Genomic DNA, 15679 nt, shown 5'->3' with positions numbered 1-15679 from the left:
GTCAGCAAAACCTTTCAGGTATGATGGTTTTGATGTTTAAATCTGCCAGAAATGTGAGCGGCTAGCCTGCGGTAAGTTCTCCTGTGATGCTACCTGAAAAGGGTCTGGTTTGATAAAGAGTCATTCCTGATTAGATGATGCATGTTTGCGACCACATAGTCATGTACAAGATTCTCTTAGAATGCAGATGGTGTCCCAGCATCATTCGCTTAAAGTCCCCATGAAAGCTCTACTTCCTGGAAAACATCTCTTTAATACATTACATTACACTACATTACATTACGTCATTTGGCAGACGCTTTTATCCAAAGCGACTTACAATAACACACTACTACTGCTGCCCTTTCCAGTCACAAGCCTGCTTCTCAGGTTATTAATTCTTTAAAAATGTGGGGGAAAACTGCCAATATTTGTTTCAATTGTCTTCTCTGTTATAGATATAGATCTCTGTCATTCTGCCTTATTCACCTGATTCTCACCTTTGAAACTGAAAATTCCAGAAGTAAATGCATTAGAAACAAGTGGAATGGTCTCCCCCCGCCCCCACTGGCTCATTTTCAGAAAAATATAATTGCAAGACTAGGAGAATGAACTTGCTGAGATTGGCTTTTCAGCAGTGTGCACCCCCCCCCCTCTCTCTCTCTCTCTCTCTCTCTCTCTCTTTGTCTCTCTCTCTCTCTCTCTGTCTGTCTGTCTCTCTTTGTGTCTCTCTCTCACTGTGTGTGTGTGTGTGTGTGTGTGTGTGTGTGTGTGTGTGTGTGTGTGTGTGTGTGTGTGTGTGTGTGTGTGTGTGTGTGTGTGTGTGTGTGTGTGTGTGTGTGTGTCTCTCTCTCTCTCTCTGTCTCTCTGTCTGTCTGTCTGTGTGTCTCTCTCTCTCTCTCTCTCTCTCTCTGTCTCTGTAATCCAGGAGCTCAAGGGGAAGATGGAGTCCCTGCAGCCACTGATCCCTGTACTGGAGCAGTACAAGACAGATGCCAGGGTCATCTCCCAGTTCAAAGAGGAGATCAGGAACCTGTCTGGAGTGCTGATGGGCATCCAGGAGGAGATGGGAGCCTATGACTACGAGGAGCTGCAGCAGAGGGTCCTGAACCTGGAGAGTCGGCTCCGCAGCTGTATGAGCAAACTCAGTAAGTGTGCTGTTGGAAAGGGGATGCGGGCACAGTGGCCCTGCACTGTCCTGTAACGAGGGCCACAGGTCATTGGAGCTGCCGGATTGGGGATATGAACATTTTGTCAGGGTAGAGCTGCCGTGGAGGCAGAAATAATATTAAGGGTCGAGTTAAACCTCAGTGAACAGCGCCAAAGAAAAACAATCTGGATAAGTAACGCTCCACTGAAGTCAAGTGAAACAAGCGCAAACCTTTAAGCCTATGGGGCAGTGGTGTGGCCATTCAGTTTTATGGCACCACACCCACCCCCACTACACATATCCCCGTAACCACTCCCCCTACCCACCTGTCGCATCCCAACTCTCTACCGCCTTGCTATCCCTAGCTATGACCCATTTTCACTAGCCCCCCATCATATTGCCCCCCTCCCACCACCTACACCCCCCTAGCCACTCTCCCTACCCACCCCTCCAATCCCGACTCTCTACCACCTTCCTATCCGTAACTACTGCCCCTATTCCCTAGCCTCACTAAATGTCCATGAGTGACTGATTGAGTGAGTGAGTGAGTGAGTGAGTGAGTGAGTGAGTGAGTGAGTGAGTGAGTGAGTGAGTGACTGAGTGAGTGACTGAGTGAGTGAGTGAGTGAGTGACTGAGTGAGTGAGTGAGTGAGTGAGTGACTGAGTGAGTGAGTGAGTGAGTGACCTGACTTTGCCATCTTCTGGCCCACGGCAGCACCGTGGGAAAAAGAGAGGAGGAAACTAATATCACGAAGCATCACTTTTGATACTAATTGGGGAAAAAAACAAAAGTCATCAAGGTTGGCTAGTTAGTTTAGGTATCTTAACTACCTAAGCTGACCCTATAAGATCATGAATGTCATGGTCATGAATGAACATTTCTTATATATAATATGTCTTCTTTGCCATTTAACTTACACTCCAAAAAATTATTTGGCTCATTGGCCCATTGAGGGTTAAGTCCAGTACATTTTATTTTTATTTTATTTTACCTTTATTTTACCAGGCGAGACAATTAAGAACAAAATTCTTATTTACAATGTCGGCCTGCCTCATAAGGGGAAAGGGGAGGAGGGCTAAAAGATAAAACATGTTAAAAACAAAGCACATAAAACTACAATTAAATCGACAATTAAATGAGATGCAACAAAACAACAATAAGCATTAAACACAGCAGTAAGAAGCTCTGCCCCAGAGACAATATTTGTAACACTGAATCCTTCCTTTAAGGGGATTAGCTAAATAGCTACTGTAGCATGTAAACACAAATAAGATGTGACTGGAGGTCTGACTGAGTTCCAGTTGATTACTTTAGCATTCATTGTGCACGGGCCTTGACGGACCTGGGTAAAAGAGCAGTGGAATACTTTATGGGGAACTTATCTCGGAAGTAATAGCTGAATGTCATTTGGCACTGGTGAAGTGTCTGGCAAGGTGAATCAAGTGCATCTCAACTTGTTCAAACATCACAAACCAAACAATAACTTTACCTGGGTCTGACAGGTGGTGAATGGGTAATGGTGGCGCTAGTCTGTGTGGCAGATTCTCAGGGTTTTCTTTGGCAGTAGCTACATGGCTGTATGTCTCTGATGGCAACACAAACTCTCTACTTGTGTCCAGATGTTCCATGTTCCACATGTTCGACATCAATTGTCCAAAGACAAATGCCACTCTCAGAAATAAGCAATCCAGTACTTTATGATTTATTTCACTATCAACACCATAACATTGGCCGTTGTTGATGTATCATGTGGAGGCGAAGCAGTATGCACTGTCTGACCAGAGTGTGTGATGTGTCCCCAGCATGTGGCAAGCTAATGAAGATCACTGGGCCAGTGACAGTGAAGACTTCAGGGACCAGGTTTGGAGCCTGGATGACTGACCCACTCGCGTCTCCCAAAAACAACAAGGTGAGTTGAGCTAATGTGCTTTCCAGTGTGTTGCAAGGCTCTGAAGCCACTGTGAGGCTCTGAAGCCACTGTGAGGCTCTGAAGCCACTATGAGAGGCTCTGAAGCCACTATGAGAGGCTCTGGAGCCACTGTGAGGCGCCACTGTCAGAGGCTCTGAAGCCACTGTGAGAGGCTCTGAAGCCACTGTGAGGCTCTGGAGCCACTGTGAGGCTCTGAAGCCACTGTGAGGCTCTGAAGCCACTGTGAGAGGCTCTGAAGCCACTGTGAGGCTCTGGAGCCACTGTGAGAGGCTCTGAAGCCACTGTGTGAGGCTCTGAAGCCACTGTGAGAGGCTCTGAAGCCACTGTGAGGCTCTGAAGCCACTGTGTGAGGCTCTGAAGCCACTGTGAGAGGCTCTGAAGCCACTGTGAGGCTCTGAAGCCACTGTGAGAGGCTCTGAAGCCACTGTGAGGCTCTGGAGCCACTGTGAGGCTCTGAAGCCACTGTGAGAGGCTCTGAAGCCACTGTGTGAGGCTCTGAAGCCACTGTGAGAGGCTCTGAAGCCACTGTGAGAGGCTCTGAAGCCACTGTGAGGCTCTGAAGCCACTGTGTGAGGCTCTGAAGCCACTGTGAGAGGCTCTGAAGCCACTGTGAGAGGCTCTGAAGCCACTGTGTGAGGCTCTGAAGCCACTGTGAGAGGCTCTGAAGCCACTGTGAGAGGCTCTGAAGCCACTGTGAGGCTCTGAAGCCACTGTGTGAGGCTCTGAAGCCACTGTGAGAGGCTCTGAAGCCACTGTGAGGCTCTGAAGCCACTGTGAGAGGCTCTGAAGCCACTGTGAGCCTCTGAAGCCAATGTGAGAGGCTCTGAAGCCACTGTGAGGCTCTGAAGCCACTGTGAGAGGCTCTGAAGCCACTGTGAGCCTCTGAAGCCACTGTGAGGCTCTGAAGCCACTGTGAGAGGCTCTGAAGCCACTGTGAGCCTCTGAAGCCAATGTGAGAGGCTCTGAAGCCACTGTGTGAGGCTCTGAAGCCACTGTGAGGCTCTGAAGCCACTGTGAGAGGCTCTGAAGCCACTGTGAGCCTCTGAAGCCAATGTGAGAGGCTCTGAAGCCACTGTGAGAGGCTCTGAAGCCACTGTGTGAGGCTCTGAAGCCACTGTGTGAGGCTCTGAAGCCACTGTGAGAGGCTCTGAAGCCACTGTGAGAGGCTCTGAAGCCACTGTGAGAGGCTCTGAAGCCACTGTGAGAGGCTCTGAAGCCTCACAGTGGCTCTGAAGCCACTGTGAGGCTCTGAAGCCACTGTGAGGCTCTGAAGCCACTGTGTGAGGCTCTGACGCCACTGTGAGGCTCTGAAGCCACTGTGAGAGGCTCTGAAGCCACTGTGAGCCTCTGAAGCCAATGTGAGAGGCTCTGAAGCCACTGTGAGAGGCTCTGAAGCCACTGTGAGTGTCAGTGTGTTGCAAGGCTCTGAAGCCACTGTGAGTGGTTCAATAATTTACATAAAACGTCTCTCCTCCTGCTTTCAGAGGGAGATGCTGCTGAATTTCAACACTGCACTCACACTAACCAGTGAGATCAAAGTCAAACACTAACATCCCCTTTTTTTACCATTATGATGCAGCCCAATCGCTAGAATAAGATGTCTGCATTGTACATTTCTGGAATCCAGGGAAATGTAATATACAGAATGATCAAAATACGTTGCATGACATGTTTCTAGATACGTGAGTCTAATGACGTGTATAACATTAAGGTATCCACATTCATGACTGTTGAAGTACATCGCAGATGCCTATGGGAGTAGGGGTGGGGTTGACAATAACGTCCCCGTCTTACAAGCGAGAGAGCGCCAGTTCGACTCCCAAGTGAGGCACATTGTGTTATTCCTTTTGGTTTTAACCCCAACCCAAACCATAACCCTAACCTTAAACAAGTTGCTTTGGTGCCTAAACCTAACCGAGTTGTTTTACTTGCCTAAACATAACCAAGTTGCTTTGGTGCCTAAACCTAACCGAGTTGTTTTACTTGCCTAAACATAACCAAGTTGCTTTGGTGCCTAAACCTAACCAAGTTGTTTTACTTGCCTAAACATAACCAGCAACCGGCATTTTGTTTCCAATTCACGTAGAGAGTGTAGACATAAAATGTCACATTCTAGAAACGTATTTTGCCGACGTGTTTCAAAGTAATTTACGTTGATATTACGCATATCCTGGTTTTCAGACACATGTAAAATTCCAACATTTTATTCTGGCGTTTGGGTTGGACTGCTGAACTGAACCTTACAGGAATGTTGTCTATTTGCCTTTATTTGCCCCGCAGGTTTGGTACATGGACAGCTACACCAACAACAGGATAGTGAAAGAGTACAAATGCCTCACCGACTTTGTGGCAGGAGTCGAGTCTCGAACCTATAACCTGCCTTTCAAATGGGCCGGAACCAACCACGTGGTGTACAATGGCTCTCTGTACTACAACAAGATGCAGAGCAACATCATGGTGAGGTACAGCTTCGAGACGGGCCGCGTGGTCACCCAGCGGGCGCTGGAGTCGGCCGGCTTCCACAACGTCTACCCCTACACCTGGGGCGGCTTCTCCGACATCGACCTGATGGCGGACGAGCTGGGGCTATGGGCCGTGTACGCCACCAACCAGAACGCCGGCAACATCGTGATCAGCCAGCTGAACCCGGACACGCTGCAGGTTAGGGTTGTCACAATACTAGAACTTCTAATTTCGACACCGATACCCATGAAAATATCGATACCCGATAGGATTTTTGATACCACCATAATCTAGGCCCGATACAACTAATTAAAAACTTTGCAGTTACACAGCAGATTACCCCTGCTCTAGTCATCAGCCTATCACAACACTTTTAGCTTGTTGAAACAACAGATACCCACCAATGATAGGGAGGGAAGAATCACTAGTAGGCCTATGTTTGATTTTTCATTGAGAGAAAGCACTGCTGGTATCGATACTTATTGCAAAGAGGTGTATCCATTTAACATTTTTGTATCAATATTATCTACTGTATACTTTTGACAACCTTACTTGCAGGTCCTCAACACGTGGAACACGGAGTACTCCAAGAGGAACGCCGGAGAGTCCTTCATGATCTGTGGCACGCTCTACATCACCAACTCCCACCTGACGGGCGCCAAGGTGTACTACGCCTACTCCACCAAGACCTCCGCCTACGAGTACACAGACATTCCTTTCCATAACCAGTACTTCCACATGTCCATGTTGGACTACAACGCCCGGGACCGCGCCCTCTACGGCTGGAACAACGGCCACCAGGTCCTTTTCAACGTCACGCTGTTCCACATCATCAAGACCGAAGACGACTCTTGAGGGGGAAATCATGGAAGTGGTTGATTTGTTTGCTTATAGTTTATTTATTTATTTATTTATTTATTTATTTATTTATTTATTTATTTATTCAGTCAGTCAGTCAGTCAGTTAGTTATTCATTCATTAATTTCATTGCCCTGATTGTTGGTGTATTTATAAATCTATATTCATTTACAGACATTTGCCTATTTAGTTGGGTTATGACAGTTTCAGAGAGATATGAACATTGAGATATCAACCTTTTGGGGATGGGGGGGGGGGGGGCTGGGGGGTGGGCTAGTTGGGGGAGGGTGACACCGTCTCTTACCGAATAAGTGACCACACAAAATGAAAACATGAAATGTATTGTAGGTCATTTAAAGCCTTGACTAACAACATGATGACACTTTCACCAAGTGCATCTCCTGTTAGACATTGATCATACAGGTAGGTGTTAGCCTGCTATGGCGTTGCTGCCTGACGCACCTCCTCCGGTGGTGGAGCAGCAGCAGGGACGTCTCCCTGCCACAAGCCCTTGTGCTGAGTGTTTCCCCAATACTTATCCTTCCTCCTCAACCAGAGCCAAAAGCTGCTCCTTTCGGCCTCTTCAGCCAAGTCTTTGAGGGCCTTCCGCTGGTTTGCTCCAGTTACTCTCATGTCCCGCCCGCCGGATGTCATGGTCCGCTGGTGGAGGATGACCTCTGCTCATGTTCTGTCTGCGCCTCTCCAGCACCTCGGCCAACTTGCTCAGGACCTGGTCATGTCGCCACCAGTAGCCTCCTTGGGAGAGCGCAGTCTTGCAGCCTAACAAGATGTGGTGGAGGCTTGCATTTGGTGTGGTGCAGAGGGGGCAGCATTCTTCCTGGCCAAACCACAGGTGCCGATAGAGGTCAGCGGAGCATATCACATGTTACCCTGAGGAGGAAACTGAGCCTTGCCTGAGGGATCTTCCACAGGTCCACCATGCTGGTGTTCCGGGCAACAACACCTTCTTACCACGTTGTCCAGTCCCCCTGACGTGATTTTTTTTTCAGATGATGGCGAAGGCTGGACGCACCCTCTCTGCCTGTGATTGGCCTAGCGTCAAACGTTCATCCAATCACATTCGCTTGGCTATCCTGCGTCTCTTTCTACAATCTGTGGTCAGACAGACAGCAGTTTCGCTTGCTAGCATGCATGAAAGACACCACTGTGTGTTTATGTTTTTGATATAGTCTGGTCTCTGGTTTAGAATGCTGCCGCTACTCTTGGCAGTGCACGTATGTAGCCTACATACAAATAAAAAAGAAAAGATAAAAGATTAATGAGAATTGATCAAGGGTTATATAAAAACAGTGTCAATTCCCATTTACTCATTCTAACACAAGAGTGACATGTATTTGAATTGAAATATATCAGTATGTGGTGTTTGCCCAGCCCTTCATTGGGAAATGCAGCTTTATGGAGTGGGATCACGTGGAGATGGTCTTCAGAAACTTTGATGAGATTGACAGTAAGTAAACATTGTTTCAGATACATGGTGTAGTTGTGGAAAAGTGTGTGAGAGTTTGGAAGAGGAGTGCACCACTAGGTGGAGAGACATGCATCCATAGCAGTGTTGATTTCGTAGACGAAAACTATGAGGAAAAATGTTAGTCGACTACCTATTTTCACTGGTGAAAACTAGACTAAAAATGTTAGGGAGGGACGAATTGAGAAGAGATCCAATCAGAAGACAAGAAGAAGTTAAACATCTGTGTCTGTATTGCACATTCAAACCTTAAAACAATTCCAGAATAACAGATTAATATATCTTTACAATAAGTTTGGAAATTCTAATGAATAGTTACGGTTTTCTTTGACTAAGATGAGATGAAAATACTTAGACACTTAGTCGACGAAAACTTGACTAAATAAAATCAGGATGAGGTTGACTAAGAGCTTAAGATAAAGTGGAGTATAGCTCACTCAGATAAACATGTGAATGTGTGATGTGCAAAGGTTGTTTAAAAAGTACTCACATTATAAGCTGCAGCAGTGATCCTTCTTTATCATCACCAGTAGTTTGAACACTGATAGAAATAAGCTGATGAAGGAGACTAGTCAGTCCCTGACTCTAGCTCAACTCACTGGTACAAATCTCACCTGTCTCACTCTTTATGCTCTGTTATTGTCAGTGTCAATACAGTGTGTAGAGATCAGAAACTTAATTCCCAACAGCTCATAGCTTAGTCGGCTGAGTGGCTGTGTCATTGTCTCTGTCTGACACGTAGATTGTTGGTTCGATTCCTGATGGAGGAGACATATTACAGCACTGCCCTGTCTTTAACATCACCAGCGTAGCACCTCCTACAGGCAGATAAACAGAGCGACACAGCGCCTCCTACAGATCCACAGAAATGGATACTGTGGACAGACTGCAAAGAGATCCAGACATGTCATATACTGAGTCTAGAGCAGTTTTTCAAAAAGTTATTTTTACGCCTAGCGGCAGCCAGGGCTGGACAGTCAGACAAAAAACGTACTTCCCATGTCAGTAAAATTTCAGCTCTCTGTGGTTTTCTGTCTCATAACCCCTCAGCTCATGTCTCTGCAGAGGAGAACAGCCCCCCCTTAGCTCCAGGTAGTGGCAGCAGAGAGGGAATCGAACCCACAACCTCTGGACCCGGTGTCTCTGTGTGTATTATTCCTTCACACCACCAGCTGCCCTTCACACTCACAGCTCTTCTCCGGGCGCTCTTGTCTCTTCCCTCTGCCTGTCACCATTCAAAACTGACTGAGGCTCGAACCCACGACCGCAGAAGTCTCAATTGACAGGCAGCAAGTCTACTCTCTGTCAGACTGATTGAATTTGGTTTTCTCAGGGCTTTAAATTACAATTTCCTCTGGCTGTCGACATTCAAAACTGACTGAGGATCGAACCCACAACCTCAAATGTCACTGAGGCTCAAACCCACAAGCTCCAAACTGCTAGACAGCAATGCAACTCTCTGAGCTAGTGGGCCATAGGGATTAAGACTAGAAGATTAAAGTATAGTCTTTATGCATCTTAAAATAGTCTTTATGCATCTTAAAATATGTTTTGAAGGGACCTTTTAAGTTGAATAGTATTTGAATTATATTAATATGACATGAGTTTCTATTCGCCTTGCACAGAAAACCTTTTACTTTTATACTTGAGTACATTTCAGAGCCTGTACTTTTTTCCTTTTACTTGAGTAGCCTAATTAAGTTGAATCAGTACATCTGCTTTACCAGTCTTTTTTTTACACAAATAACTGTACTTCTACTTAATCAGAGCAACAATGTGATTACATTTGGAATGACAAGAAAAAATTACACTCTGTGCAATAGGCTAAGTAGGCCTAAATAACTCGGATATAGGGTTTGCAATTGTAATGTTCCATATGAAGTATCTCATGCTTGTTGATTTAATGATTGTTTTGCACCTGCTGCTCACGTTATGAACAAATGCTTAGATGACCATAGCCTCAGCAACAACTAACTGCAGTCATGTAGCCTATGAATGTTAGCTGTCCAGCAAACACTAATATCTATAGGAATCATGCTTGGAAGTAGCCTACTTTTCCCCCCGCTGCATCGTGACATTGAATGAAACTATGTTTAGGCTCGTTTGAGATACTTTTGGCTCGCCTGGAAAGAAGGTGGGAGCAGCCGAGTACAGTCAGCCAATCAAGAGGCAGAGAGGGGCGGGTCATGCCTTCGCCTAGCCTTCGAAATCATGGGGAAAAAAATATCGCCCCCTTGACATCCCTGTGCTACAGATCTTGTAGCGCTCCTTCTTCAGGCTTGTCACCTCGGACAACACCAGTTCCTTCTTCTCTTTCCTGTTGGCCTTGGACCAGAACCGCGGGGCTTCTCCCCATCCTAGAAATGTAGAACGATGAACTTAAGGTCATTTTTCCAGGTCCCAATGAATATAAAGCATTTCAGAAATGAACTGTCAATTTTTAATGGTTTTCTCACAGAGAATTACATTTATTCAAATGTCTACTCTAATGTATTCATACAGTGTTTCTATTCTTCTCACTAATTGTTATTTTTGTTTCTTTTGTTTCCATTCCTTTCCTCATCATTTACTCATCACCATCATCTGCCAATTTATTTCGCCCTTGCACTGCCTCCATTTGGCTTTCAATTTGTCTGTGCTCTTTTCCTGTCAGAAGTTTTTGCACTTGACCTTTGACCTTGTCAAAGACAATGAGAAACTTGGTGAAGCATAATGTACCTGTACAGTTACTTGGCTTTTTTGTATCTTCAGCAACAGTAAAAAAAAAAAAAAAAAAAAAGTGTATGCCTTACTCAGTGCAGTACGTTCTGTAAGCCCAAGGATAACAACTCTCATGCATGAATGTTGGCTATTCTAAAAACATTTATACTATACCTCTACAGTATATCTGTGTATTTTGTATTGGCAAAGCATCTCATTATCTCCCTCTATAGCTATATTAATGGTTATTATCCATTTATACAGAAAGCAGTAGCTACATTTAATAAGCATTCATTTGCTTAAATGACATTGAAAAGTTATATGTCAGCAAAATAAAATTATTGTTTTGATTAAGTCGGTATTTGGTGTATTTGTGCTCCCAGGATAACAGTTTTGTTAATGGCAGCAGGACAGTGTAGTGGTTGAAGAGGCCGTCCTGTTATGGTCACAAGTTCAATCCCTGCCACATCCATGTGTCCAGACAGGTTCCTGTATTCAAGCTTGCTTGAGGTTCATCTCAACCAATAAGATTCACTACTAAAGGCCTTAATTTGATCCCTGAAATGTCCCCAGTTTCTCCATTATGTAAACATTAACTATCAATCTGTTTTAAGGGATCTATTCATGGTATTTGTATGCCTTTTGTGCATGGTTTGGATTATAAATGAGTTATTAGGGGAATGACAATTCTTAACAATTTGTTAGCATGAGTTAATAGGTGAATTAATGTAAATGTGAGGGTGTTTTAAGTCATTAGTGGCTCATCGTGATTAGTTCTGCTTCTGCCTCCAAGAAATGTTTTCATAATTAAACCTGACAATCTGCCAACTGCTGTCAACAAGACAAACAGCAACGATCCCCAATCTGCTCACTCAAGTAACTGTGGAAACAAGCATGTGAAAAGGCCTACGTTGAAAAAATGAAGAGAAAACACCTTAAGAAGTGATTTAATATTGTATTGTCTTAAAAGTGGAAAAAATAATCTGCTTCTAAATCACTTGATTCTAGTAAAATAATGAAGACAAGTGAAAACAGTGAAATTGTCAACTCATTGGCAGATTTCTTTTTAAATAAACATGATTAATAGGCTTAATACAAATTAGATGGATATGGATTCAGTGGCAAACGGTGCATTTCTCCAATCACAATCAGTGCATATATATATACAGCACACTACAAGAATAGAACAGTTAATTAGAGGAAACACAGTTCTCAGGCAGACACATTTGACCCAAGCATTTGTTTAAAGGGTAATGAGCACATGAAGCAACACAATAGTCTGCAAAGTAATTTAATCAAGCTTCAAGTTCTTATTCTCTTTCTTTTTTAAATGCCTTAAATCTGCTCTCCCAATGTAAGAATTCTCCCCAAACACATCAAGCAAAATGGAGTGATGTGCCTAATTTCAAGTTATTGACCGATCACCGATGGAGACAAGAGAGATGTTCAAAAGCAATTGATTCTGCTTCTTCAAAGAAAAACGATCAATGATATTAGACCCAACTTGTTAAGATTCTGGGGCTGGTTGCACAAAACCCCTTGAGTTAAGATTTTCTTTAAAGTCTGAGTTAAGTTTCCGATCAAATAAAATCAGTTGCACAAAACACCCTTAACACTCCTAAAAAACATTACCTTAAGGAGAAGAGTAAGACTTGCATCAATTCATACAATACATTCTCTCACGAACCAACCTATTATAGCCATTCATCGACATCACTGATGACGTCATCAACGATTATGAAATCACTTGTGATACTTGTGACTGATGATATTACCTCTCTGGTGACATCACTGCTGGGAATGTCACATCACTGATGAGGTCATCGTATCCGATGATGTCACTTCGTGCCACTGCTGATGATGTCATCGCTGTGTGACATCGTCATCATCTGTCAATGTCAATCGCCTGTGGCTCCCCATTGTGATGTCATACATCGCTGATGATGTCACAATTTGTGCTTGTGGTAGCTCCAGGGAACCCGGCCGGCCTGCATGGCCCTGGATTGGGCCCCATTGCGGCCTGACAGGGAACTTTTCTAACACACACACACACACACACACACACACACACACACACACACACACACACACATACACTAGTATAGTAAGTTTGCCACTTTTTACTGTGCAAGAGTCTAAAAATGAGCAGAACCCCTGATTCTCAACATTGCTATGACCCAGTCTAGGGGTTTGGACCACCATTTGGACACCTGTCATGTTGCGAGAACAGAATCCAGATTCAGTGCCTTTCAATGGCTCTCTATAGCATGCATTTTAAACTGATACTTGGGGAGGTTCTTGACATCGGTGCAATGATCAATATCTCAGAAGGCAAGGCCATGCTGCAGCCAGCTCTCTGACCTTTTAAGGCGCTTCCTCTCTGGCTGACCTGCATCGATCTGACCTGCAGAGAGCTTCAGCGCTCAGCCTGCCAGAGACTCAGCTGGTAGGCAGTGCTCCTGCACTGGATCAGCGTGTCTGTGTCTAGTGTGCCTGCATGCAGACATGCACGTCTACATGCACGTCTACCTGAAGGTAATAATTCATATTTGGAGAGTATAAACTGTGTGAAGGGTCCTTCAGAATTCACTTGGACTGACTGTGTGTGTGTGTGTGTGTGTGTGTGTGTGTGTGTGTGTGTGTGTGTGTGTGTGTGTGTGTGCGCGCGCGCGCGCGCGCGCGCGCGTGTGCGTGTGTGTTTGGTTTCATATTGGTTCAATATTTTCTTCATTGTTTTATGATGATTTATTGAGAAAAGCCATATTGGCATAGCCTGATATTCAGACTGCATCGTCAATTCATAAACTCATTTCCTCTCCACAACTGTGGAGTGGGCGTGGCTTCGAAGGTCTGGATCCAGGCTAATATTGGCATGTACAAGTGAGATTTATTGAAACCAGCATAGGCCTATTATCTGCCAGTACATTGAGATAATTAGACTAAAAACATGATGAAATAAGCTCGATAGGTCTGGAAACATCTATCAAGCCTCCATCAGATCCAGCAGGTCTACTGTATATCAAGCCTCCATCAGATCCAGCAGGTCTATATCAAGCCACAGATCCAGTAGGTATATCAAGCCTTCAACACTCACTAGCAATGCCACTGGGCAGAGTTAGGTTTTTTCTAATCCGTTTCTGCCGGGCGCAGGGGCATTATGTCCATAGATCCACAGTGCAAATCAGCAGGAATCATACAGAACACACTGAAGCTACTTTCCTTGAGGCGGGATGGCCGTAACTAGCTATGAGGACGGGGAGGTCCGGACCTCCCCTAATATTTCAGAGATTTTTTTTTTTTTTAGCCTTTATTTAACCAGGTTTGTCCCATTGAGATCAAAGATCTCTTTTACAAGAGAGACCTGGCCAAGAAACAGCAGCAACACAAAGTTACAACAAACAAACAAACACATAAACACATACAATTGAAAAACATTAAAATTATCAAATAAAACATTTGCATACAGACAGCCTGTTCTCAAGAGATTTTACCATAGCCTTAAAACCATTTAAGGTTACTAAGCTATTAAGTTTAAGATCAGACTGCAGACTGTTCCATGCGGTGGGTGCAGAGAACCTAAAAGCTTTCTTCCCCAATTCAGTTCGGACTTTGGGAACAGAAAATTGTAGAGTGTCCTGAGAACGAAGATTGTAAAAAAATAAAACAATCTGCATGGAAAAGCATGAAAAACACGGGATCGCTTTTATTTTGAAACGAAAGGCAGGTCAGGCAGGAAGTCATCTGACGCCGCATCCGCGGTAACTTGATTCTGAGAGAGCAGCAGCATGGTGGTGAGTGATGACTGTCTGTCTGCCTGGCGAGATAATTGAAGGTGAGCGAGCTGCGAGACAGTGAGCGAGTGAACGACAGACAGTGAGTGACACTGACAGATTTTTTAGCAACAACCAAGAAAGTAAGTGTCTAGTCTGTCTCTTAAGTAATGTTACCTGTGTGACACGTTGGGATGCTACTGGCTAATCATGCATGATGCCAATTGCCAAGCTCCCGAAGTCAGGTATGCAGGTGGCTATATGCATGGTTTCAGTTTCATGACCCAATAAGTAACAAAAAGAGGTGATGTAAAGTTAAAAACAACATAATATATTTTATTTTATTTTTCAATCGTTCCTATCAGGAATAAATAAATGTCCCTCTGTATGTTTTTTTTATTATCGATGATGACTTTGTGTGTTGTGTACGGCTTGGGTTGTGTACCTGTGTTTGTAGGTGTCATTTTGATATGAATTTAGCTAAAACAGTTTGTGTTTGTTAGTTACAATTATGTTGACAGGAGAGCTGAGCAGGTGGTGACATGAAAGAGAATATACTGAATAATGACATCACAACAGTATAATCCTAATGTTGATTTAAAATGATATATTACTCTAAATATGGCTAAAAAAGGGGGGGGGGGGAGCCAAAAAAATTTCGGTGGCGCCCGCGAATCCGCCTCCCCTTGCTGGACCTCCCCTATTTCAGAACCCTGGTTACGGCCCTGGGCGGGACTGGGAGATGTAGTCCTACCCTCCTCCCCCTCAGCTGGCCAACTTTCCGCCTCAGGACTTGTCACTCATCCTGACGAGCTGTCCATCCTGAAACAGCATCGATAGTCTGCGGCTGAGGGGACCTGCATCCAAAAGTCAAGCCTCCATAGGCGCTTTTGCGATCTGCAAAAATGAAATGAAAAATAGAAAAAAGTCAATGTCCATTTCCACTGTGATGTTTGTCTGCTGCAGGCTTAGTTTTGCATCTATGGGCGTGGCGCCCATAGATGCACATCCACAACAAAATGGTATACAGCCCAAAAAACCCTGAGCATAGTTCAAAAGGCAATTTCAGGCAAACAGGGGCATTTAGACATGATGTACAAACATAAGGACTGATAATAATACTATTTGTTCATTGTTATTTAAATGTACAGTAGGCCTACAAAGTTGCATATTGTAGCTCTAACATTCGCTTGACAATAGATATATTTTCCTGGTGGTGGGCACATGCATTGAAAAGGGATGGTGCTAGTGACAGGGTGAAAACACTGAGAAAGTTGAAAGTGACATTAGCTCAAGAGTATTGTGATCCTGTAAATATTGTTGAGAACCATCATTAGCAACA

At 44.4% G+C, this 15679-nt stretch overlaps 1 protein-coding gene across 1 annotated transcript in view; it reads left to right on the top strand.

The window, feature by feature from the left end:
- olfm3b (olfactomedin 3b) overlaps positions 1–6378 on the top strand; it is a gene marked incomplete at both ends in the record, with an annotated part of 15398 nt that extends 9020 nt beyond the window's left edge. The window contains 5 exons of the mRNA XM_083659347.1: positions 1–18; positions 908–1127; positions 2933–3039; positions 5341–5721; positions 6082–6378. The exon at positions 1–18 is cut by the window's left edge and continues 138 nt beyond it. Coding sequence (XP_083515473.1) covers positions 1–18; positions 908–1127; positions 2933–3039; positions 5341–5721; positions 6082–6378 — 1023 coding nt within the window. The remainder of the gene's footprint in view (positions 19–907; positions 1128–2932; positions 3040–5340; positions 5722–6081) is intronic.
- Positions 6379–15679: the final 9301 nt, after the last annotated feature.

This window comes from Poromitra crassiceps (genome assembly GCF_964638095.1).
Source record: "Poromitra crassiceps genome assembly, chromosome: 23".
Lineage (NCBI taxonomy): Eukaryota > Metazoa > Chordata > Actinopteri > Beryciformes > Melamphaidae > Poromitra > Poromitra crassiceps.
The sequence above is the reverse complement of the archived record's forward strand: the minus strand, read 5'-3'. Positions and strand labels throughout refer to the sequence as shown.